The sequence below is a fragment of the Panulirus ornatus genome, chromosome 9, assembly GCF_036320965.1.
Source record: "Panulirus ornatus isolate Po-2019 chromosome 9, ASM3632096v1, whole genome shotgun sequence".
Classification (NCBI taxonomy): domain Eukaryota; kingdom Metazoa; phylum Arthropoda; class Malacostraca; order Decapoda; family Palinuridae; genus Panulirus; species Panulirus ornatus.
Genome location: NC_092232.1, coordinates 24630346 through 24657635, shown reverse-complemented (window position 1 = coordinate 24657635; position 27290 = coordinate 24630346). Strand labels below are relative to the sequence as shown.

The following is a 27290-nucleotide window of genomic DNA, read 5'->3' as shown; positions in this document are numbered from 1 at the left end:
TTCCTTTCATCTAATTAGAGACTTTTAGCCTTCTGTGAATCTTGTAGAGTAGTAACAGCATTAACTCCAGGATGCACTACCAGATGATAAGCATATTAGGCTTCCCAGCCACAGTAGCTATCAGATTTAACCTACAAAGCATTTGACTTATGTCATCTTGAGTCTTCCTTAGTGAAAGCAGTAATGAGAATAAGTAAGATTGATTGTCTTGTGTGTCTTTGGAAAATAGTTCAAGATTATTTCTCCAGATCAGGTAAATGAAGTACATGTGGGAATTAATGCATATAATGTTTTAAGACAGTTGATTCACAAATGTCAGCCATCATCATCTGATGGTCCTGTATAGGATGGCAGCCATTGTCACATGATTTAACCTTTCCCACCACTGCTGAGATATCCAGCTAATGTATCATACCATTAGTGGCCTATATAGGTCTCCTACATCACCAGAAAGGTATATAAAAGAATTCTGCTGTCCTTAGTATCCATAAAGCAACCATTATAGGTGCATGGCTGTCAGCCATCTTGTCGTATGTACTAAGTAACCCCCACAGATAATATTTAGATTGTTGGAAAACCTAAGTGATAAGGAGGAACACTTACCATTTATAACAGTTGATGAGGAAAGTGAAGGAGAAGAACGAGAAGGATGTGAAGAAATGTGGCTCAGGCAATGATTATGTAAGATGGAAGGATGCCAGCATCCACATTCCCACCCTCTTCACATTTGGCCTTTGTTCGCGTAGAAGAAATTGCTTAACAACTGCACCAAAATTCTGTATAATTAATCTTAGAATGATTGTAACAAAAAACTGTGAATAGCTAGAATACTTCCAAACAAAAAAAAACAAATTCTTTACATTTATGCCACCTATTCTCCATTCTCACATGTATTTTTTATTTCACTAGTGTAATATTTTAGATATATTTTTTTATTTTTTTTATTTATTTATTATACTTTGTTGCTATCTCATGCATTAGCGAGGTAGCGCAAGGAAACAAATGAAAGAATAGCCCAACCCACCCACATACACATGTATATACATAAACGCCCACACATGCACATATACATACCTATACATTTCAATGTATACATACATATACGTACACAGACATATACTTACATACAAATATACATATTCATACTTGTTGCCTTCATCCATTCTCGTCGCCACCCCACCACACATGAATATAGTACCCCCCTCACCTCGTGCACGCACGAGGTAGCACTAGGAAAAGACAATAAAGGTCACATTCGTTCACACTCAGTCTCTAGCTGTCATGTATAATGCCTCGAAACCATAGCTCCCTTTCTGCATCCAGGCCCTACAAAACTTTCCATGGTTTACCCCAGACACCTCACATGCCCTGGTTCAGTCCATTGACAGCACGTTGACCCTGGGATACCACATCGTTCCAATTCAGTCTATTCCTTGCATGCCTTTCACCCTCCTGTATGTTCAGGCCCCGATCGCTCAAAATTTCTTTCACTCCATACTTCCACCTCCAATTTGGTCTCTCACGTCTCCTCGTTCCCTCCACCTCTGACACATATATCCTCTTTGTCAATCTTTTCTCACTCATTATTTCCATATGACCAAGCCATTTCAAGAGATCCCCTTCTGCTCTCTCAATCACACTCTTTTTATTACCACACATCTCTCTTACCCTTTCATTACTTACTTGATCAAACCACCTCACACCACATATTGTCCTCAAACATTTCCAACGTATCCACCCTCCTCCGTGCAACCCTATCTATAGCCCATGCCTCACAACCATATAACATTGTTGGAACCCCTATTCCTTCAAACATACCTGTTTTTGCTCTCTGAGATAACGTTCTTGCCTTCCACATATTCTTCAACACTCCCAAAACCTTCGCCCCCTCCCCCACCGTGTGACTCTCTTCTGCTTCCATGGTTCCATCCGCTGCTATATCCACTCCCAGATATCTAAAACACTTCACTCCCTCCAGTTTTTCTCCATTCAAACTTACCTCCCATTTGACTTGTCCCTCAACCCTACTGACCCTAATAACTTTGCTCTCATTTTTATTTACTCACAGCTTTCTTCTTTCACACACTTTACCAAACTCAGTCATCAGCCTCTGCAGATTCTCACCTGAATCAGCCTCCTGTGCTGTATCATCAGCGAAGAACAACTGACTCACTTCCCAAGCCCTCTCGTCCACAGCAGACTGCATGCTTGCCTCTCTTTCCAAAACTCTTGCATTCACAGTTATAAAGAGATAGGTTAGGGGAACTTGGATTCTCATGGTGGCAGAGAGTCATGGGGAGACAAGTTCTTAGAGTGCATTCAGGAAAATTTCCTTTGTTGATATGTCACTGAGCATACTTGGATGAAAAGGATTAGTACGCTATAATTTCTAGATCTTATTTTTATACATACTAGCATAGATATTGAGAATATTGTATTTGGTGCACCAATTGGAAGTTATCATGTAAAGTTAAGTTTTCCTGTGTGGTAATTAAAAGAGGTGGGAGCCCTCTTCTAAGGATCATCAGATGATGTTAGGGACTGTTTAAGGGTTATATCAATCTTAGTAAGCCTTGTAATTTTTGGATGGAACAATGTGCATTTGTATAGAATTATGTTTTTGGAATTATTTGCTTAATTGGATATTTAATGAAGTTTCTGTTATTGAGATTTTATGTCAGTCTTTTCAATGCTAATCTTGTTAACTTTTTCTGAGTGTATTGAGTATTATGATTATATTGATTAATGATATAGTGTTAAACTTTGTCTTCACTTTTGTAATTTCTTTCTACTTTCATACTTATTGGCAATTTCTTGCAGACACAGAAAAGGCCTTATTTGCTCATATCCATTCTCTAACTGTCATGCATATTGCACCAAAATTACAGGCTCCACAGACCTTTCTGTATTTACCCTTGGCTGCTTCATATACCCTGGTTCTGCCCATTGACATGTCACCCCCTGTGTACCACATCGCTCCACTTCACATTGTCCCGTTTATGTCTTTCACCCTTCTGCATGTTCAGGCCCCAAACAATCAAAATTTTATTCACTCCATCCTTCCATCTCCAGTTTGGTCCCCCTTCTCCATGTCCCCTCCACTTCTGAGACTTGTGTCCTCTTTGTCAGCCTCTCCTTCCTTATTCTCTCCAAATGTCCAACTCAGCTCTGCACACCCTCTTCAACTTTCTCAACATATTCCTTTTGTTACCACACCTCCCTCTTACCCTACAATTACTTAGACAACCCTCCTCACACCACTTACTGTCCTCAAGCATTTCATTTCCAACACATTTGCCCTCGTGTGTGCATTCTCATCTATAGCCTATGCCTTGCATACATACAACAATATTAGGACTACTATACCTTCAAACACAACCATTATCACCCTTCCAGTTAGTGACCCACCTTTTCACACATCATTCAAAGCTCCCAGTACCTTTACCCCCTCACCCATCTAATGACTTAGCCCATCTTCCATGGTTTCATTCACTACCATGTCCACTCTCAGGTTTCTAAAACTCTTCACTTCCTCCATGTTTTCTCCATTTAAATTCACACCCCAACTAACCTGTTATACCCTTCTTGCTTGGGGTTTGTAAAATTTATGATTGTTCTTTAGGTTGATGACCCTGTCTCAGTCATATCTAGTAAGTGCTCTGAGGAATTTTTCTGTTTATTTACCAAAATACTTATTCAAGCATCATTCTTTCAAGGTGGCTTTATTTTTTCATGAATATTTCAGGAGTAAAGCTGATCAGATTTTTCTGTGTGGTGGAGCACTGGGATCACTCTGGCTTGAAGATATTGTACTTGTGTTGGGTGTCCTGCTTTATTGCACCCAGTGTCACTTGCTGTCAAGGCTTCTTGATATCATCAGAACAACTTTATACCAAGGTGCAACTTCTCTCATGGGTATCAAAAAGGTAATGTTTAAATATTAAATGAATCAGCACTGTTATGCAGGGCTTATGCTCTGTGTTTGGAACATTTGTGACAAGTTGTCATTGTGATATCTCCAAAGCATTCACAGAATTGAAGAAGTTTCCATGAGCTCTGTTCAACTTTAATTTTTGATGGGATTTGATGTGTTTACTGGTACAAAACTGTGTAAACTTCCCTCTTTTTTGTGATATGTAATAACTATCTTGTAGTGACTATCATTATAGAGCCCTTGTTAAGCTAACCCTTGTTGAATTCAGGATGCAGTGTCTTGAAAGTGGGTGTTCGAGAGTGTTAGGTTTTTCATTTGCTTGAGTTATTAGGTTATACCTGTTTAGATGAGTCATCATGAAACAATTTTTTTTTACTAAGTCTAAGTTTGAAAAGGCATGCTGATGCAATTATGTGTGACATATTTACTCAGGATATGTATATTCATAACCACATGCTTACCAAGTTTGCAGGAATCAGTGCATACACATACAGTTTGAAACTTCAAACAAAAATTCACAATAATATACTGGTTATTTGAGTAGCTCTTCATTTCTGTGTTTCCATGTACCAGCACAGGGTCTGTTCCTTCAAGAATACAAGATGTGAAAAAGTGTGACCAAAACAGTAGTAAATATTGCTGTAATACAAGAATCTTGGAAATATGCTTTGGTACAGCCTGTCCCAAAGAAAGGAGACTGTTTTAACCCTTGTAACCATTGCCCCATTGCTTTCACTTCTGCTTTTTCCAAAGTCTTCCCAATCTCCTTAACTTCCACTTTCTTCAGTATTCAAAATTCCAATCTCTTTATGCAAGTTTGCTAGGTGATGTATGTGATTCATCTCTGGTTTTCCTCTCTCAGGTATTTTAGTGAATCTTTTTTATAGTCTTCACCACTTTTAAAGCATTGGATAGCATGTGTCACATCTTTTCTTCCTATGCTTCTCTCCTTTGGCTTTTTTATCTTTAAGTTTTCAAATACACACCAGATTTTTTCTTCGGTTTCATTGTTGTGGTCAATGATGGCATAGCATGTCTCTTTCCAAGTCAACTGTGTTATTCCTTGAGATTCTGGCCTATTACTTACTTTCTTTTTTCTCTACATAGATCATGGGAGGTAAAGGCAAGAGTTTTGGAAAGAGGGGCAAGTATGAAGTCTGTTGGGGATGAGAGAGCTTGGGAAGTGAGTCAGTTGTTGTTCGCTGATGATACAGCGCTGGTGGCTGATTCATGTGAGAAACTGCAGAAGCTGGTGACGGAGTTTGATAAAGTGTGTGGAAGAAGAAAGTTAAGAGTAAATGTGAGTAAGAGCAAGGTTATTAGGTACAGTAGGGTTGAGGGTCAAGTAAATTGGGAGGTGAGTTTGAATGGAGAAAAACTGGAGGAAGTGAAGTGTTTTAGATATCTGGGAGTGGATCTGGCAGTGGATGGAACCATGGAAGCAGAAGTGGACCATAGGGTGGGGGAGGGGGCGAAAATTCTGGGAGCCTTGAAGAATGTGTGGAAGTCGAGAACATTATCTCGGAAAGCAAAAATGGGTATGTTTGAAGGAATAGTGGTTCCAACAATGTTGTATGGTTGCGAGGCGTGGGCTATGGATAGAGTTGTGCGCAGGAGGATGGATGTGCTGGAAATGAGATGTCTGAGGACAATGTGTGGTGTGAGGTGGTTTGATCGAGTAAGTAACGTAAGGGTGAGAGAGATGTGTGGAAATAAAAAGAGCGTGGTTGAGAGAGCAGAAGAGGGTGTTTTGAAATGGTTTGGGCACATGGAGAGAATGAGTGAGGAAAGGTTGACCAAGAGGATATATGTGTCGGAGGTGGAGGGAACGAGGAGAAGAGGGAGACCAAATTGGAGGTGGAAAGATGGAGTGAAAAAGATTTTGTGTGATCGGGGCCTGAACTTGCAGGAGGGTGAAAGGAGGGCAAGGAATAGAGTGAATTGGAGCAATGTGGTATACCGGGGTTGACGTGCTGTCAGTGGATTGAATCAAGACATGTGAAGCGTCTGGGGTAAACCATGGAAAGCTGTGTAGGTATGTATATTTGCGTGTGTGGACGTATGTATATACATGTGTATGGGGGGGGTTGGGCCATTTCTTTCGTCTGTTTCCTTGCGCTACCTCGCAAACGCGGGAGACAGCGACAAAGTATAAAAAAAAAAAAAAAAAAAAGATCATCTTTCAGTTACCTCCAAACCTGCTTGCTGTTATGCTGACAATTCCACTTCAAATGCTTCTCACCTTCCCACATCTCCTCATTCTGACAGTCACTTTTTTCCACATTGAACGCATTCTTCTCTTAATTTGGACATATGCAACAGTGTGGAGAGGGGAAACAATAACTTGGTCAGATATGTTTGGTCTTCCAGGCTCTAAACCTCTTTTGGCTTGGTATGTAGTTAGTTGGATTGGGATTGATTCTCCTTTTGCGACCAGGATTGTCTTATAGAGTCCATGATGTTACAGTAGTGGCTGTTAATATGGATTTCTAAAGGAACTTCTTGGATTGTTTTCAAGAAACACCTTTGTTTATTGATATCTCTGTTTAAAGCTACTGACAATATTTTTGGGGTTTTGGTATAACATTATCAGAAACTAGTGTTCCAGAATTGAGTGCCATTTATCTTTAAGCTCAGGTATTTTCTTTAGTTTCCTGTAGTTTTTCTTTTAACGCCTAATATGCTATAATCATCAGCTAAAGGTGCATTGTTCACTGCTAATATTGTCAGTAGTGAAATGATGGTTCCCACTTTCATCTGAATACACACCTCATGTTTGATTCCACCACTTATCCATATATGTCATTAGCATTCACCTATCATAGCTGGCAAAAAATATTTTATTCCTTAGGAATGTATATATTAAAAGGTGTATATTACACCAACTCCCACTCTCTCTCACGACTTAAAACATCAGCTAATGATTTATGTAATTTTAGAATAAAGGAACAATTGCCGTAGGATTATAGCTGAAATTTCAGTGATTAGAAAATGTTAGTGTTTGTGTTTATTTGGTAAGATCTTGTACAATAAATAGTGTAATTAAGTGTGAAAGTGCATAGAAAATGGCAACCAAAAACATAAGCACATTTTAGACTGCAGACATATTCACATAAGATAGCCCCTACACCCCATTTACATGGTCTGCTCTATGTATACAGAGTACACATACTAGACGTGCCAGAAATGGCACTCCCAAAAATGGGCTATCATTAACAAAAGCCCATGCCAAGCTTAGTTTTGGCATATATTTACTCAAACACACACAACACAATTCAGCCATAGCAAATGTAAAGTAATAGGGATGGAACATAGCGAAAGGTAATCTCAATATGATTATTAACAAGCAGAAAATAAGCCTCAAGATTCTGTGAGAGAGGGACCTTGGGGTAGACATCATCCCTAACATGTCACCAGAGTCCCAGATTAGCAGAACAGCTGAGGAGACAAATTGTCCCCTAGCAAATATTAGAATAGCTTTCAAGTGTATTGATAAGGAAATATTTAGCAAGCATCAGAAATGCTTTCAAGTATATGGATTAGGAAATATTTAGCAAGCTATTCTTGTCCTTCATAAGGCCAAACCTAGAAGATGAGTCCCATGTTCGGTCACTGCACCTAAAGAAGCTCAAAGAACTCACTGAGAAAGTTGATAGGAGGGCAACAAAGATGGTACCAGAGTTGAGAAAGCAAAGCTAAAGGTAAAGGCTAGAGGCTTTAGATTTACCCACCTTGAAAATGAGAAGACTAAGGGGATGGCCTGATCTCAACCTTTAAGTTTTCAAAAGGGACCAACGAAGTGTACAGTGGACAGTGCTTTGAGAGATGTACAGATAAAGTAACCAGAGGACTAACATGAAATCAAGTAAGAAATTTTTAAATAAGGATGTAAAGAAATACATTTATAGTGTAAGAGTGGTGGATGAATGGAATGGATTGACTGAGGGCGTAGTTGATGTCAACATTATGCATAAATTCAGGAGATTGTTTGATGGTATAAAGGGTTAAAGTGATGGAACTCCATAAGTGTGAAACTCTCTCCCCCTGCAGTACAAATAGGTAATCATCCACAGACTTCTGTGTTGTAGCAGTTAGCATGTATGGGCCACGTGGGATCAGATCTGCATGGGTTTAAAACCTCGTTAAGGTAAACAGTTCACAGTCCACCCAGCTGTTCATTCTCCTTTAGGGAGATGGTCGATGAAATGGGTACCTGGCATAAGTTAGAATGTATGTGTGTGTGCATACATACATAGGAGTAAATACATTGGACATATGTACAAGGTTATGAGATGGAGCAACGCTCTCTCCTTGTAACACACACACATACACATACACACACATTCATATATGTTAGAGGAGCAATTTCCACATAGGTTGAGATGACAAGCAGAGTGTCACAGGAATAGGTTCTGGGACCATTACTACTCTTGATCTTTATTAATGACTTGCTTGAAGGTATAGAATCTTTCCTGAATATGTTTACACATGATGTAAAGGTCAACAGGGAAGAGAAAAGAGAGGATGGTTGCCCCAGCTTTCAAGTGGACCAAAAGAAACCCCAAAGTTGGTCTGGAACATTGTTGGTGAAATGCAACCCAAGCAGATGTAAAGTAATGAGGATTGGACTGAGCAGAAAACAACCACAATACAATTATTTTCTAATGGGAAATAAGCTTTAGGATTCTTTGTTTGAGAAGGACTTTCAAGCTGACACCATCCTAACCTGTTGCAAGTCCCACATTAGGAGATAAGTTAGGGAGACAACCTGTTTGCAGGCAAATATCAGTATAGTTTTCAAGTTTCTGGATTTTATTATTATTATTATTGTACTTTGTCACTGTCTCCCGCGTTAGTGAGGTAGCGCAAGAAAACAGACGAGAGAATGCCCAACCCAACCACATACACATGTATATACATACATGTCCGCACACGCAAATATACATACCTATACATCTCAACGTATGCATATATATACACACACAGACATATACATATATACACATGTACATAATTCATACTGTCTGCCTGTATTCATTCCCATCGCCACCCCGCCACACATGAAATAACAACCCCCTCCCCCCGCATGTGTGCGAAGTAGCACTAGGAAAAGACAGCAAAGGCCACATTTGTTCACACTCAGTCTCAAGCTGTCATGTATAATGCACCGAAACCACAGCTCCCTTTCCACATCCAGGCCCCACAGAACTTTCCATGGTTTACCCCCCAGACGTTTCACATACCCTGGTTCAATCCATTGACAGCAAGTCAACCCCGGTATACCACATCGTTCCAATTCACTCTATTCCTTGCACGCCTTTCACCCTCTTCCATGTTCAGGCCCTGATCACTCAAAATCTTTTTCACTCCATCTTTCCACCTCAAATTTGGTCTCCCACTTCTCCTCGTTCCCTCCACCAATGACACATATATCCTCTTTGTCAATCTCTCCTCACTCTTTCTCTCCATGTGACCAAACCATTTCAAAACACCCTCTTCTGCTCTCTCAGACACACTCTTTTTATTACCACACATCTCTCTTACCCTATCATTACTTGCTCGATCAAACCACATCACACCACATATTGTCCTCAAACATCTCATTTCCAGTACATCCACCCTCCTTTGCACAACTCTATCTATAGCCCACACCTCACAACCATATAACATTGTTGGAACCACTATTCCTTCAAACATACTCATTTTTGCTTTCCGAGATAATGTTCTTGACTTCCACACATTCTTCAAAGCTCCCAGAACTTTCACCCCCTCCTCATCCCTATGATTCACTTCCGCTTCCATGGTTCCATCCGCTGCCAAATCCACTCCCAGATATCTAAAACACTTCACTTTCTCCAGTTTTTCTCCATTCAAACTTACCTCCCAATTGACTTGTTCCTCAACCCTACTGTACCTAATAACCTTGCTCTTATTCACATTTACTCTTGGCTTTCTTCTTTCACACACTTTACCAAACTCAGTCACCAGTTTCTGCAGTTTCTCACACGAATCAGCCACCAGCACTTTATCATCAGCGAACAACAACTGACTCACTTCCCAAGCTCTCCCATCCACAACAGACTGCATACTTGCCCCTCTTTCCAAAACTCTTGCATTCACCTCCCTAACAACCCCATCCATAAACAAATTAAACAACCATGGAGACATCACACACCCCTGCCACAAACCAACATTCACTGAGAACCAATCACTTTCCTCTCTTCCTACACGTACACATGCCTTACATCCTTGATAAAAGCTTTTCACTGCTTCTAACAACTTACCTCCCACACCATATATTCTTAATACCTTCCATAGAGCATCTCTATCAACTCTATCATATGCCTTCTCCAGATCCATAAATGCTACATACAAATCCTTTTGCTTTTCTAAGTATTTCTCGCATACATTCTTCAAAGCAAACACCTGATCCACACATCCTCTACCACTTCTAAAACCACACTGCTCTTCCCCAATCTGATGCTCTGTACATGCCTTACCCTCTCAATCACTACCCTCCCATATAATTTCCCAGGAATAATCAACAAACTGATACCTCTGTAATTTAAGCACTCACTTTTATCTCCTTTGCCTTTGTACAGTGGCACTATGCAAGCATTCTGCCAATCCTCAGGTACCACACCATGAGTCATACATACATTGAATAACCTTACCAACCAGTCAACAATACAGTCACCCCTTTTCATCTTTCCTAACCCTCTCACTTTGCACACCACCTCGACCAAAACACCCTATATCTGCCACTCTATCATCAAAAACATTCAACAAACCTTCAAAATACTCACTCCATCTCCTTTCTCACACTCACTCCATCTCCTTTCTCACATCACCACTACTTGTTATCACCTCCCCATTAGCCCCCTTCACTGAAGTTCCCATTTGTTCCCTTGTCCTACGCACTTTATTTACCTCCTTCCGAAACTTGATATGCTTCTCAGGTTTGGTCTTTGCACCTAAAGCTGTGAAAAGACCTCAGAGAGAAGATCCAGGTGAAGGCAACTAAGATAACACCAGAATTAAGAGAGCTAAGTTGCAGGCAAAGGCTAGAGACTTTAAATCCACCTTCCTTGATTCATTTCATCCTTACCTCATATTGTCTTTATATTCACAGGTGCTTATACTTATACCTGTGCATACTTCACAATGCCGGTCTTTTCTTTCATCCACATTGTTCTTGATCCATTCCATCCATGTTCAGTAACACTATCCCATATGCTCTGTGATAGTGCAATTGCACATCCTTCTTTCCTTTTTTTTTTTTTTTTTTTTTTTTTTTTTATACTTTGTCGCTGTCTCCCGCGTTTGCGAGGTAGCGCAAGGAAACAGACGAAAGAAATGGCCCAACCCCCCCCCCCCATACACATGTACATACACACGTCCACACACGCAAATATACATACCTACACAGCTTTCCATGGTTTACCCCAGACGCTTCACATGCCTTGCTTCAATCCACTGACAGCACGTCAACCCCTGTATACCACATGACTCCAATTCACTCTATTTCTTGCCCTCCTTTCACCCTCCTGCATGTTCAGGCCCCGATCACACAAAATCTTTTTCACTCCATCTTTCCACCTCCAATTTGGTCTCCCTCTTCTCCTCGTTCCCTCCACCTCCGACACATATATCCTCTTGGTCAATCTCTCCTCACTCATTCTCTCCATGTGCCCAAACCATTTCAAAACACCCTCTTCTGCTCTCTCAACCACGCTCTTTTTATTTCCACACATCTCTCTTACCCTTACGTTACTTACTCGATCAAACCACCTCACACCACACATTGTCCTCAAACATCTCATTTCCAGCACATCCATCCTCCTGCGCACATCTCTATCCATAGCCCACGCCTCGCAACCATACAGCATTGTTGGAACCACTATTCCCTCAAACATACCCATTTTTGCTTTCCGAGATAATGTTCTCGACTTCCACACATTTTTCAAGGCTCCCAAAATTTTCGCCCCCTCCCCCACCCTATGATCCACTTCCGCTTCCATGGTTCCATCCGCTGACAGATCCACTCCCAGATATCTAAAACACTTCACTTCCTCCAGTTTTTCTCCATTCAAACTCACCTCCCAATTGACTTGACCCTCACCCCTACTGTACCTAATAACCTTGCTCTTATTCACATTTACTCTCAACTTTCTTCTTCCACACACTTTACCAAACTCAGTCACCAGCTTCTGCAGTTTCTCACATGAATCAGCCACCAGCGCTGTATCATCAGCGAACAACAATTGACTCACTTCCCAAGCTCTCTCATCCCCAACAGACTTCATACTTGCCCCTCTTTCCAGGACTCTTGCATTTACCTCCCTTACAACCCCATCCATAAACAAATTAAACAACCATGGAGACATCACACACCCCTGCCGCAAACCTACATTCACTGAGAACCAATCACTTTCCTCTCTTCCTACACGTACACATGCCTTACATCCTCGATAAAAACTTTTCACTGCTTCTAACAACTTGCCTCCCACGCCATATATTCTTAATACCTTCCACAGAGCATCTCTATCAACTCTATCATATGCCTTCTCCAGATCCATAAATGCTACATACAAATCCATTTGCTTTTCTAAGTATTTCTCACATACATTCTTCAAAGCAAACACCTGATCCACACATCCTCTACCACTTCTGAAACCGCACTGCTCTTCCCCAATCTGATGCTCTGTACATGCCTTCACCCTCTCAATCAATACCCTCCCATATAATTTACCAGGAATACTCAACAAACTTATACCTCTGTAATTTGAGCACTCACTCTTATCCCCTTTGCCTTTGTACAATGGCACTATGCACGCATTCCGCCAATCCTCAGGCACCTCACCATGAGTCATACATACATTAAATAACCTTACCAACCAGTCAACAATACAGTCACCCCCTTTCTTAATAAATTCCACTGCAATACCATCCAAACCTGCTGCCTTGCCGGCTTTCATCTTCCGCAAAGCTTTTACTACCTCTTCTCTGTTTACCAAATCATTTTCCCTAACCCTCTCACTTTGCACACCACCTCGACCAAAACACCCTATATCTGCCACTCTGTCATCAGACACATTCAACAAACCTTCAAAATACTCATTCCATCTCCTTCTCACATCACCGCTACTTGTTATCACCTCCCCATTTACGCCCTTCACTGAAGTTCCCATTTGCTCCCTTGTCTTACGCACCCTATTTACCTCCTTCCAGAACATCTTTTTATTCTCCCTAAAATTTACTGATAGTCTCTCACCCCAACTCTCATTTGCCCTTTTTTTCACCTCTTGCACCTTTCTCTTGACCTCCTGTCTCTTTCTTTTATACTTCTCCCACTCAATTGCATTTTTTCCCTGCAAAAATCGTCCAAATGCCTCTCTCTTCTCTTTCACTAATACTCTTACTTCTTCATCCCACCACTCACTACCCTTTCTAAACAGCCCACCTCCCACTCTTCTCATGCCACAAGCATCTTTTGCGCAATCCATCACTGATTCCCTAAATACATCCCATTCCTCCCCGACTCCCCTTACTTCCATTGTTCTCACCTTTTTCCATTCTGTACACAGTCTCTCCTGGTACTTCCCCACACAGGTCTCCTTCCCAAGCTCACTTACTCTCACCACCTTCTTCACCCCAACATTCACTCCTCTTTTCTGAAAACCCATACTAATCTTCACCTTAGCCTCCACAAGATAATGATCAGACATCCCTTCAGTTGCACCTCTCAGCACATTAACATCCAAAAGTCTCTCTTTCGCACGCCTGTCAATTAACACGTAATCCAATAACGCTCTCTGGCCATCTCTCCTACTTACATAAGTATACTTATGTATATCTCGCTTTTTAAACCAGGTATTCCCAATCATCAGTCTTTTTTCAGCACATAAATCTACAAGCTCTTCACCATTTCCATTTACAACACTGAACACCCCATGCATACCAATTATTCCCTCAACTGCCACATTACTCACCTTTGCATTCAAATCACCCATCACTATAACCCGGTCTCGTGCATCAAAACCGCTAACACACTCATTTCTTTCCTTTATCTCTGATAATTTTCTTTCATTCCTGTCTATACAACTTCCATGCCCTCCCACAATTTGCATTCAACATTTACACCCCATACACCCTGCCCAAGGTTATGGGTAAGGGAGAATGGTTTAATTAAGAGAGAAGAGGTGGTGAAAGCTTGCAGAAGAGGAAATCTGGCAAGGTGGCGGTTTGGATGATATTGCCGTTGAAGTTATTAAGAAAAGGGGTGACTGTGTTGTTGGTTGGTTAGTAACCATATTCAGTGTGTGTATGGATCATAGTGAAGTGCCTGAGGATTGGCATAATGCGTGCATAGTGCCATTGTACAAGGCAGAGAGGATAAAGATGAGTGTTCAAACTACACAGGCTTAAGTTTGTTGAGTATTGTTGGAAAATTATCTGGGAGGTTATTGATTGAGAGGATGAAGGCATGTACAGAGCATTAGATTGGGGAAGATCAGTGTGGTTTCAGAAGTGGTAAAGGATATGTGGATCAGGTGTTGCTGTGAAGAATGTGTGTGAAAATTACTTGGAAAAACAGATGGATTTGTATGTAGCATTTATGGATCTTGAGGTCTTAAGAGTGTATGGTGTGGGTGGTAAGCTGCTAGAAGTAGTGAAAAGTTTTTACCAAGGATATAAGGCATGTGTGTGATTAGGAAGAGAGGAGAGATTGGTTCCCAGTGAAGGTCAGTCTACAGCAGGGGTGTGTGATATCCCTATGGTTGTTTAAATTGCTTATGGATGGGGTTGCTAGGGAGGTAAATGCAAGAGTTTTAGAGAGAGGGGTGAGTATGCGGTCTGTTGTGGATGAGGGGGCTTGGGAAGTGAGTCAGTTGTTGTTTGCTGATGATACAGTTCTGGTGGCTGATTCGAGGGAGAAACTGCAGAAGTTGGTGACTGAGTTTGGAAAAGTGTGTGAAAGAAGAAAGTTAATAATAAATGTGAATAAGAACAAGGTTATTAGGTTCAGTAGGGTTGAGGGATGTGATTTTGAATGGAGAAAAATTGGAAGAAGTGAAATGTTTTAGATATCTGGGAGGGGACTTAGCAGCAAGTGGAACCATGGAAGCGGAAGTGAGGCACAGGGTGGGGGAAGAGGGTGAAGGTTTTTGGAGTGATGAAGATGTGTGGAAGGAGAGAATGTTATCTTGGCTAGCAAAAATGGGTATGTTTGAAGGAATAGTAGTTCCAAAAATATTATATGGTTGTGAAGCATGGGCTATGGATAGGATTGTGCGGAGGAGGATGGATGTGCTGGAAATGAAATGTGTGAGGACAGTATGTGGTGTGAGGTAGTTTGAGCGAGTAAGTAATGAAAATGTAAGAGAGATGGGTGGAAATTAAAAGAGTGTGGTTGAGGGAGCAGAAAAGGGTGTGTTGAAATTATTTGGACATATGGAGAGAATTAGTGAGGAAAAATTGACAGAGGATATATGTGTTAGATATGGTGGGAACAGAGAGAAGTGGGAGACCAAAGTGGAGGTGGAAAGATGGAGTGATAAAGATTTTGAATGATCGGGGCTTGAACATACATGAGGATGAGAGGTATGCAAGGAATAGAGTGAATTGGAATGATGTGGTATACCAGGGTTAATGTGCTGTCAGTGGACTGAACAAGGGCATGTGAAATGTCTGGGATAAACCATGGAAAGTTCTGTGTGGCTGTGATGTGGAAAGGGAGCTGTGGTTTCGATACATTACACTTGACAGCTAGAGACTGAGTGTGAATGAATGTGCCCGTTTTTATCTGTTTTTCTGGCGCTACTTTGGTGAAGCAGGGGGTAGCAATGCTGTTTCCTGTGGGGCAGGGTAGCAATAGGAATAGATGAAGGCAAGCAAGCATATATATATATATATATATATATATATATATATATATATATATATATATATATATATATATATATATATATTTATTTATTTATTTATTTATTTATTTTGCTTTATCGCTGTCTCCCGCGTTAGCGAGGTAGCGCAAGGAAACAGACGAAAGAATGGCCCAACCCGCCCACATACACATGTATATACATACATGTCCACACACGCACAATATACATACCTATACATCTCAATGTACACATATATATACACACACAGACATATACATATATACACATGTAGATAATTCACACTGTCTGCCTTTATTTGTTCCCATCGCCACCTTGCCACACATGGAATAACAACCCCCTCCCCCCTCATGTGTGTGAGGTAGCGCTAGGAAAAACACCAAAGGCCCCATTCGTTCACACTCAGTCTCTAGCTGTCATGCAATAATGCACCGAAACCACAGCTCCCTTTCCACATCCAGGCCCCACACACTTTGCATGGTTTACCCCAGACGCTTCACATGCCCTGGTTCAATCCATTGACAGCACGTCGACCCCGGTATACCACATCGTTCCAATTCACTCTATTCCTTGCACGCCTTTCACCCTCCTGCATGTTCAGGCCCCGATCACTCAAATTCTTTTTCACTCCATCTTTCCACCTCCAATTTGGTCTCCCACTCCTCCTCGTTCCCTCCACCTCTGACACATATATCCTCTTGGTCAATCTTTCCCCACTCATTCTCTCCATGTGACCAAACCATTTCAAAACACCCTCTTCTGCTCTCTCAACCACACTCTTTTTATTTCCACACATCTCTCTCACCCTTACATTACTTACTCGATCAAACCACCTCACACCACATATTGTCCTCAAACATCTCATTTCCAACACATCCACCCTCCTGCGCAGAACTCTATCCATAGCCCATGCCTCGCAACCATACAACATTGTTGGAACCACTATTCCTTCAAACATACCCATTTTTGCTTTCCGAGATAATGTTCTCGACTTCCAAACATTCTTCAAGGCTCCCAGAATTTTCGCCCCCTCCCCCACCCTATGATTCACTTCCGCTTCCATGTTCCATCCGCTGCCAGATCCACTCCCAGATATCTAAAACACTTCACTTCCTCCAGCTTTTCACCGTTCAAACTTACCTCCCAATTGACTTGACCCTCAACCCTACTGTGCCTAATAACCTTGCTCTTATTCACATTTACTCTTAACTTTCTTTCACACACTTTACCAAACTCAGTCACCAGCTTCTGCAGTTTCTCACATGAATCAGCCACCAGCGCTGTATCATCAGCGAACAACTACTGACTCACTTCACAAGCTCTCTCATCCACAACAGACTGCATACTTGCCCCTCTTTCCAAAACTCTTGCATTCACCTCCCTAACAACCCCATCCATAAACAAATTAAACAACCATGGAGACATCACACACCCCTGCCGCAAACCTACATTCACTGAGAACCAATCACTTTCCTCTCTTCCTACACGTACACATGCCTTACATCCTCGATAAAAACTTTTCACTGCTTCTAACAACTTGCCTCCCACACCATATATTCTTAATACCTTCCACAGAGCATCTCTATCAACTCTATCATATGCCTTCTCCAGATCCATAAATGCTACATACAAATCCATTTGTATTTCTAAGTATTTCTCGCATACATTCTTCAAAGCAAACACCTGATCCACACATCCTCTACCACTTCTGAAACCAGAGTGCTCTTCCCCAATCTGATGCTCTGTACATGCCTTCACCCTTTCAATCAATACCCTCCCATATAATTTACCTGGAATACTCAACAAACTTATACCTCTGTAATTTGAGCACTCACTCTTATCCCCTTTGCCTTTGTACAATGGCACTATGCAAGCATTCCGCCAATCCTCAGGCACCTCACCATGAATCATACATACATTAAATAACCTTACCAACCAGTCAACAATACAGTCACCCCCTTTTTTGATAAATTCCACTGCAATGCCATCCAAACCTGCTGCTTTGCCGGCTTTCATCTTCCGCAAAGCTTTTACTATCTCTTCTCTATTTACCAAATCATTTTCCCTAACCCTCTCACTTTGCACACCACCTCGACCAAGACACCCCACATCTGCCACTCTATCATTAAACACATTCAACAAACCTTCAAAATACTCACTCCATCTCCTTCTCACATCACCACTACTTATCACCTCCCCATTAGCCCCCTTCACTGAAGTTCTCATTTGCTCCCTTGTCTTACGCACTTTATTTACCTCCTTCCAAAACATCTTTTTATTCTCCCTGAAATTTAATGATACTCTCTCACCCCAACTCTCATTTGCCCTCTTTTTCACCTCTTGCACCTTTCTCTTGAACTCCTGCCTCTTTCTTTTATACCTCTGCCACTCATTTGCATTTTTTCCCTGCAAAAATCGTTCAAATGCCTCTCTCTTCTCTTTCACTAATACTCTTACTTCTTCATCCCACCACTCACTACCTTTTCTAATCAACCCACCTCCCACGCTTCTCATGCCACAAGCATCTTTTCCGCAAGCCATCACTGCTTCCCTAAATACATCCCATTCCTCCCCCACTTCCCTTACCTCCTTTGTTCTCACCTTTTTCCATTCTTTACTCAGTCTCTCCTGGTACTTCCTCACACAAGTCTCCTTATCAAGCTCACTTACTCTCACCACTCTCTTCATATATATATATAGTTGTTGTTCGCTGATGATACAGCGCTGGTGGCTGATTCATGTGAGAAACTGCAGAAGCTGGTGACTGAGTTTGGTAAAGTGTGTGAAAGAAGAAAGTTAAGAGTAAATGTGAATAAGAGCAACGTTATTAGGTACAGTAGGGTTGAGGGCCAAGTCAATTGGGAGGTAAGTTTGAATGGAGAAACACTGGAGGAAATAAAGTGTTTTAGATATCTGGGAGTGGATCTGGCAGCGGATAGAACCATGGAAGCGGAAGTGAATCATAGGGTGGGGGAGAGGGCGAAAATCCTGGGAGCATTGAAGAATGTGTGGAAGTCGAGAACATTATCTCGGAAAGCAAAAATGGGTATGTTTGAAGGAATAGTGGTTCCAACAATGTTGTATGGTTGCGAGGCGTGGGCTATGGATAGAGTTGTGCGCAGGAGGGTGGATGTGCTGGAAATGAGATGTTTGAGGACAATGTGTGGTGTGAGGCGGTTTGATCGAGTAAGTAATGTAAGGATAAGAGAGAGGTGTGGAAATAAAAAAGAGCATGGTTGAGAGAGCAGAAGAGGGTGTTTTGAAATGGTTTGGGCACATGGAGAGAATGAGTGAGGAAAGATTGACAAAGAGGATATATGTGTCAGAGGTGGAGGGAACGAGGAGAAGTGGGAGACCAAATTGGAGGTGGAAAGATGGAGTGAAAAAGATTTTGAGTGATCAGGGCCTGAACATGCAGGAGGGTGAAAGGCGGGCAAGGAATAGAGTGAATCGGATCGATGTGGTATACCAGGGTTGACGTGCTGTCAGTGGATTGAATCAGGGCATGTGAAGCGTCTGGGGTAACCATGGAAAGTTGTGTGGGGCCTGGATGTGGAAAGGGAGCTGTGGTTTCGGGCATTATTGCATGACAGCTGGAGACTGAGTGTGAACGAATGGGGCCTTTGTTATCTTTTCCTAGCGCTATCTCGCACACATGAGGGGGGAGGGGGATGGTATTCCATGTGTGGCGAGGTGGCGATGGAAATGAATAAAGGCAGACAGTGTGAATTGTGTGCATGGGTATATATGTATGTGTCTGTGTGTGTATATATATGTATACATTGAGATGTATAGGTATGTATATTTGCGTGTGTGGACGTGTGTGTATATACATGTGTATGGGGGTGGGTTGGGCCATTTCTTTCTTCTGTTTCCTTGCGCTACCTCGCAAATGCGGGAGACAGCGACAAAGCAAAATAAAGAATAAATATATATATATTTTTTTTTTTTTTTTTTTTTTTTTTCTAAAAGAAGGAACAGAGAAGAGGGCCAGGTGAGGATATTCCCTCAAAGGCCCAGTCCTCTGTTCTTAACGCTACCTCGCTATCGCGGGTAATAGCGAATAGTATGAAAAAAAAAAAAAAAAATATATATATATATATATATATATATATATATATATATATAATATATATGTCTATGTATATATCTATGTGAAGCATATGGGATAAACCATGGAAAGTTCTGTGGGGCCTGGATGTGGAAAGGGAGCTGTGGTTTCGGTGCATTATTACATGACAGCTAGAGACTGAGTGTGAACGAATGTGGCCTTTGTTGTCTTTTCCTAGCGCTGCCTCGTGCACAAGAGGGGGAGGGGGTTGTTATTTCATGTGTGGTGGGGTGGCGATGGGAATGAATAAAGGCAGACAGTGTGAATTATGTACATGTGTATATATGTATATGTCTATGTGTGTATATATATGTAAACGTTGAGATGTATAGGTATGTATATTTGCGTGTGTGGACGTCCTTGTTCTTATTCACATTTACTCTCAGCTTTCTTCTTTCTCACACTTTGCCAAACTCAGTCGCCAGCTTCTGCAGTTTCTCACCTGAATCAGCCACCAGCGCTGTATCATCAGCAAACAACAACTAACTCACTTCCCAGGCTTTCTCATCCCAAACAGACTGCATACTCTCTTCTCTCTCCAAAACTCTTGCATTCACATCCCTAACTACCCCATCCATAAACAAATTAAACAACCATGGAGACATCATGCACCTCTGCCACAAACTGACATATGCCTTACATCCTTGGTAAAATCTTTTCACTGCTTCTGGCAACTTATCTCCCACATCATATACTCTTAAAATCTTCCACAAAGAATCTCTATCAACCCTATCATATGCCTTTTCCAGATCCTTAAACGCTACATACAAATCCATCTGTTTTTCTAAGTATTTCTCACAAACATTCTTCTAAGCAAACACCTGATCCAAACATCCTCTACCACTTCTGAAACCACACTGCCTTTCCCCAATCTGATGCTCTGTACATGCCTTTACCCCAACTCTCATTTGCCCTCTTTTTCACCTCTTGCACCTTTCTCTTTACCTCCTGCCGCTTTCTTTTATACATCTAGTCATTTGCATTACTTCCCTGAATAAATCATCCAAACCCCTTTCGCTTCTCTTTCACTAACAACATTACTTCTTCCCACCACTCATTACCCTTTCTAATTTGGCGATCTCCCACCTTTCTCATGCCACATGCATAATTTGCCCAAGCTATCACTGCTTCCCTGGATACATCCCATCTCTCCCCCACTCCCCTCACGTCATTTGCTCTCACCTTTTGCCATTCTACACTGAATCTCTCCTGGTACTTCCTCACACAAGTCTCCTTTCCAAGCTCACATACTCTCATCACTATCTTCTCCCCCACATTCTTTCTTCCTTTCTGAAAACCTCTACAAATCTTCACCTTCATCTCCACAAGATAGTGATGAAACATCCCCCAGTTGCCCCTCTTAGAACATTTACCTCCAAAAGTCACTCTTTTACATGCCTATCAATTAACGCTTAATCCAATAGCGCCCTTTGAACGTCTTTCATACTCACATATGTATACTTAAGTATATCTCTCTTTTTGAACCAGGTATTCCCAATCACCAGTCCTTTTCCAGCACACAAATCCACAAGCTGTTCACCATTTCCATTTACAGCACTGAACACCCCATATACACCAATTGTACCCTCAACTGCCACATTACTCACCTTTGCATTTAGATCCTTTATCACTATAACCCGGTCCCATGCATCAAAGCTACTAACACACACACTCAGCTGCTCCAAAACACTTGCCTCTCATGATCTTTCTTCTCATGACCAGGTGCATTGGCCCCAATAATCACTCATTTCTCTCAATCCACTTTCAGTTTCACCCACATCAATCTGAAATTTACTTTCTTACACTCTTATCACATACACCCACAACTCCTGCTTCAGAAGTGCTACTCCTTTCTTTGCTCTTGTCCTCTCACCCATCCCTGACTCTACTCCCAAGACATTCCCAAACCACTCTTTCCCTTTACCATTAACCTTTGTTTCACTTAGAGCCAAAACATCCAGATTCCTTACCTCGAACATACTTCCTAGCTCTCCTTTTTTCTCATCTTGGTTACATCCACACACATTCAGACACCCCAATCTGAGCCTTTGAGGAGGATGAGCACTCCCCACTTGACTCCTTCTGTTTCCCCTTTTAGAAATTTGAATACAAGGGAAATTATATGGGATGGTATTGACTTAGAGGGTAAAGGCGTGTGCAGAGCATTAGATTGGGGAACAGCAGTGTACTTTCAGAAGTGTTAGAGGATGTGTGGTCAGGTGTTTGCTTTGAAGAATGTATGTGAGAAATACTTAGAAAATCAGATGGACTTGTATGTAGCATTTATGGATTTGGAGAAGGCATATGATACGGTTGATAGAGATGCTTTGTGGAAGGTTTTAAGAGGATATGGTGTTTGAGGTGTTTGAGGAGAGTGATTGGTTCCCAGTAAATGTCGATTTGCAGCAGGGGTGTGTGGTGTCCCCATGGGTGTTTGATTTGTTTATGGATAGGGTGGTTAAGGAGGCAAATGCAAGAGTTTTGGAGAGAGGGGCAAGTATGCTGTCTGTTGGGGATGAGAGGGCTTGGGAAGTTAGTCAGTTGTTGTTTGCTTTGTGGAAGGTCTTAAGAGGATATGGTGTTTGAGGTAAGTTGTTAGAAGGCATGTATATGAGTAGGAAAAGAGGAGAGTGATTGGTTCCCAGTAAATGTCGATTTGCAGCAGGGGTGTGTGGTGTCCCCATGGGTGTTTGATTTGTTTATGGATAGGGTGGTTAAGGAGGCAAATGCAAGAGTTTTGGAGAGAGGGGCAAGTATGCTGTCTGTTGGGGATGAGAGGGCTTGGGAAGTTAGTCAGTTGTTGTTTGCCGATGATACAGCTCTAGTACCTGATTTGAGTGAGAAACTGCATAAGCTGGTGACTTAGACTGGCAAAGTGTGTGAAAGGAGAAAGTTGAGAGTAAATATGAATAAGAGCAAGGAGAAGAGGTTCAGTAGGGTTGAGGGACAAGTTAATTGGGATGTAATTATGAATGGAGAAAAACTGGAGGAAGTGAAGTGTTTTAGATATCTGGGATAGAACTTAGCAGCAGATGGAACCATGGAAGTGGAAGTGAGTTGCATGGTGGAGGAGGGGGTGAAGGTTCTGGGAGCGATGAAGAATGTTTTGAAGGAGAGAATGTTATTTTGGAGAGCAAAAATGGGTATGTTTGAAGTTATAGTAGTTCCAACAATGTTGTATGATTGCGAGGCATGGGTTATAGACAGGGTTGTACATACATGCACATATATATCATCATATACATATGTACATACATACACATACATATACAGAGATGGCGCCAGCTTCTAAGAAATGTGTGTGTGTGTGTTTGTTTGGGGAAGGGGCACCTCACTGGAGCAAAAAGCCAGTGATCTAAAGGTGACAATGCAGCATACTGCAGTTCTACACAAGTAAGCCTAAACAAAATGGGGGCTAAGCCCCTTTCCTTTTGAAATTGGTGGGCTTCAACCCCCCCCCCCCCCCCCCCCCCCCCCCTGCTCCCCTGTAGCACTGCCACTGATATGTATATATTGACACAGACACATTCATACTTGCTTGCCTTCATCCATTCCTGGCTCCACCCTGCCTCACTGGAAACAGCATCAGCACCCCTTGCTTCAGCGAGGTAGCACCAGGAAGCAGATGACAAAAGGCCACATCTGCTCACCTCAGTCTCTAGGTATCATGTGTAATGCATCAAAACCACAGATCCCTCTCCACACAGGCCCCACAGACCTTTCCATGGTTTGCCCCAGACGTTTCACATGTTCTGGTTCAGTCCTTTGATAGTATATCGACTCCAGTATACTATATTCCAGTTCACTCTATTCTGTGTATGCCTTTCACCCTCGTGCATGTTCATGCCCTGATTGCTCAAAATCTGTATGTATATATAATTATGTATGTAAGCAAGAGATCGGGAGCCAAGTGGGACAAGGGTGAGTGTTCAGTATTAATTTGTTGATTGCACCTGGTGAGCTGTAAGAATGAGAAATGATTAAATGTATGGTGTCATGCACAGAGCATCATACTCGGGTGGAACAATTTGATTTCTGGAGTGGTTTAGGGAGTGTGAATCAGGTGTTTACTTTGAAGAAGGTGTGAGAATTACTCAGAGAAACAGAGAGATTTTTATGTGGCATCTATGGATCTAGAGGAAGCATATGATAGGGTTTATAAAGATGCTTTATGGAAGGTGTGACAAATATATAGCATGGTAGAAAAGCTAATATTAGAAGTAAGGAGTTTTTGTTAAGAGAGTAAAGCATGTTTGAGTGAGGAGAGAGGAGGTTGAGTGTTTCCATGTGAAGGTGGGTCTTTGGCAGGGGTGTGTGATGTCACTGTGACTGCCAGGCAGTTTAATTATTTCTTGATTCTTTATTTTCACTATTTGCCCTTAACACCCTGACATCAGAAAGTAAAATGTTAGTCTCTGAAGCATGAGACAAATATTCATACATTATTTCTCAAGGGATTCAAATAGAAATTGTTATGCATTCCCTCTCATACATGAACATGACAAAGCTGATGCATTAGGCAAACCTACTCTTAGCAGAGATGGTACTAGAAACAAAACAATATTAGGTTGTCATATAGAAGCCTAAAAATCATAATTAGAAAGGAGCTTACAAACCCCCTTGAAGCACAAAGAAAAGTTCAGATAAACACAAGTAGAAACATTTTCCTTTACAGTGAAACATGTAAAGTAAAACGTGTATATGGAGAAAGTAATAAGATTAGCAGATTACAAGATGTAACTGCTAGACTATGGATAGGGTATAGGTAATAGTGGTGCTTTGACCTTTATGGAGATGTTAATCATGTGAAATGTAAAGTTTGTGATGTGGCCAAGGATCTGGACACAAACTAAGGCACCATATCTTAGAATGTGAAAAAATATAGCAGTTTAGGGATTAGTAAACAAACCCTGCAAGAAATGTCACAACACCTTATTGTTGATAACAAGATACCTGAAATTTTAAGTTTGTATCCATTGTTTGTATCTAGTCAGTAAAACTTATCAAATGAAACTATTTTTTTTTTTTTTTTTTTGCCGCTGTCTCCCGCGTTTGCGAGGTAGCGCAAGGAAACAGACGAAAGAAATGGGCCAACCCACCCCCATACACATGTATATACATACGTCCACACACGCAAATATACATACCTACACAGCATTCCATGGTTTACCCCAGACGCTTCACATGCCCCGATTCAATCCACTGACAGCACGTCAACCCCGGTATACCACATCGCTCCAATTCACTCTATTCCTTGCCCTCCTTTCACCCTCCTGCATGTTCAGGCCCCGATCACACAAAATCTTTTTCACTCCATCTTTCCACCTCCAATTTGGTCTCCCTCTTCTCCTCGTTCCCTCCACCTCCGACACATATATCCTCTTGGTCAATCTTTCCTCACTCATTCTCTCCATGTGCCCAAACCATTTCAAAACACCCTCTTCTGCTCTCTCAACCACGCTCTTTTTATTTCCACACATCTCTCTTACCCTTACGTTACTTACTCGATCAAACCACCTCACACCACACATTGTCCTCAAACATCTCATTTCCAGCACATCCATCCTCCTGCGCACAACTCTATCCATAGCCCACGCCTCGCAACCATACAACATTGTTGGAACCACTATTCCTTCAAACATACCCATTTTTGCTTTCCGAGATAATGTTCTCGACTTCCACACATTCTTCAAGGCTCCCAGAATTTTCGCCCCCTCCCCCACCCTATGATCCACTTCCGCTTCCATGGTTCCATCCGCTGCCAGATCCACTCCCAGATATCTAAAACACTTCACTTCCTCCAGTTTTTCTCCATTCAAACTCACCTCCCAATTGACTTGACCCTCAACCCTACTGTACCTAATAACGTTGCTCTTATTCACATTTACTCTTAACTTTCTTCTTTCACACACTTTACCAAACTCAGTCACCAGCTTCTGCAGTTTCTCACATGAATCAGCCACCAGCGCTGTATCATCAGCGAACAACAACTGACTCACTTCCCAAGCTCTCTCATCCCCAACAGACTTCATACTTGCCCCTCTTTCCAAAACTCTTGCATTCAACTCCCTAACAACCCCATCCATAAACAAATTAAACAACCATGGAGACATCACACACCCCTGCCGCAAACCTACATTCACTGACAACCAATCACTTTCCTATCTTCCTACACGTACACATGCCTTACTTCCTCGATAAAAACTTTTCACTGCTTCTAACAACTTGCCTCCCACACCATATATTCTTAATACCTTCCACAGAGCATCTCTATCAACTCTATCATATGCCTTCTCCAGATCCATAAATGCTACATACAAATCCATTTGCTTTTCTAAGTATTTCTCACATACATTCTTCAAAGCAAACACCTGATCCACACATCCTCTACCACTTCTGAAACCATACTGCTCTTCCCCAATCTGATGCTCTGTACATGCCTTCACCCTCTCAATCAATGCCCTCCCATATAATTTACCTGGAATACTCAACAAACTTATACCTCTGTAATTTGAGCACTCACTCGTATCCCCTTTGCCTGTGTACAATGGCACTATGCACGCATTCCACCAATCCTCAGGCACCTCACTGTGAGTCATACATACATTAAATAACCTTACCAACCAGTCAACAATACAGTCACCCCCTTTTTTAATAAATTCCACTGCAATACCATCCAAACCTGCTGCCTTGCCGGCTTTCATCTTCCGCAAAGCTTTTACTACCTCTTCTCTGTTTACCAAATCATTTTCCCTAACCCTCTCACTTTGCACACCACCTTGACCAAAACACCCTATATCTGCCACTCTATCATCAAACACATTCAACAAACCTTCAAAATACTCACTCCATCTCCTTCTCACATCACCACTACTTGTTATCACCTCCCCATTTGCGCCCTTCACTGAAGTTCCCATTTGCTCCCTTGTCTTACGCACTTTATTTACCTCCTTCCAGAACATTTATTCTCCCTAAAATTTAATGATACTCTCTCACCCCAACTCTCATTTGCCCTTTTTTTCACCTCTTGCACCTTTCTCTTGACCTCCTGTCTCTTTCTTTTATACGTCTCCCACTCAACTGCATTTTTTCCCTGCAAAAACCGTCCAAATGCCTCTCTCTTCTCTTTCACTAATACTCTTACTTCTTCATTCCACCACTCACTACCTTTTCTAATCAACCCACCTCCCACTCTTCTCATGCCACAAGCATCTTTTGCACAATCCATCACTGATTCCCTAAATACATCCCATTCCTCCCCCACTCCCCTTACTTCCATTGTTCTCACCTTTTTCCATTCTGTACTCAGTCTCTCCTGGTACTTCCTCACACAAGTCTC

The 27290-nt window shown here is 41.7% G+C and overlaps 1 protein-coding gene across 6 annotated transcripts in view; it reads left to right on the top strand.

Moving 5' to 3' along the window:
- GrlHz (Gustatory receptor-like Holozoa) overlaps positions 1–27290 on the top strand; it is a 252373-nt gene that overhangs the window by 180379 nt on the left and 44704 nt on the right. For all 6 annotated transcript variants that reach the window (XM_071664869.1, XM_071664868.1, XM_071664867.1 and 3 more), the window contains one exon: positions 3746–3926. In XM_071664869.1, coding sequence (XP_071520970.1) covers positions 3746–3926 — 181 coding nt within the window. The remainder of the gene's footprint in view (positions 1–3745; positions 3927–27290) is intronic.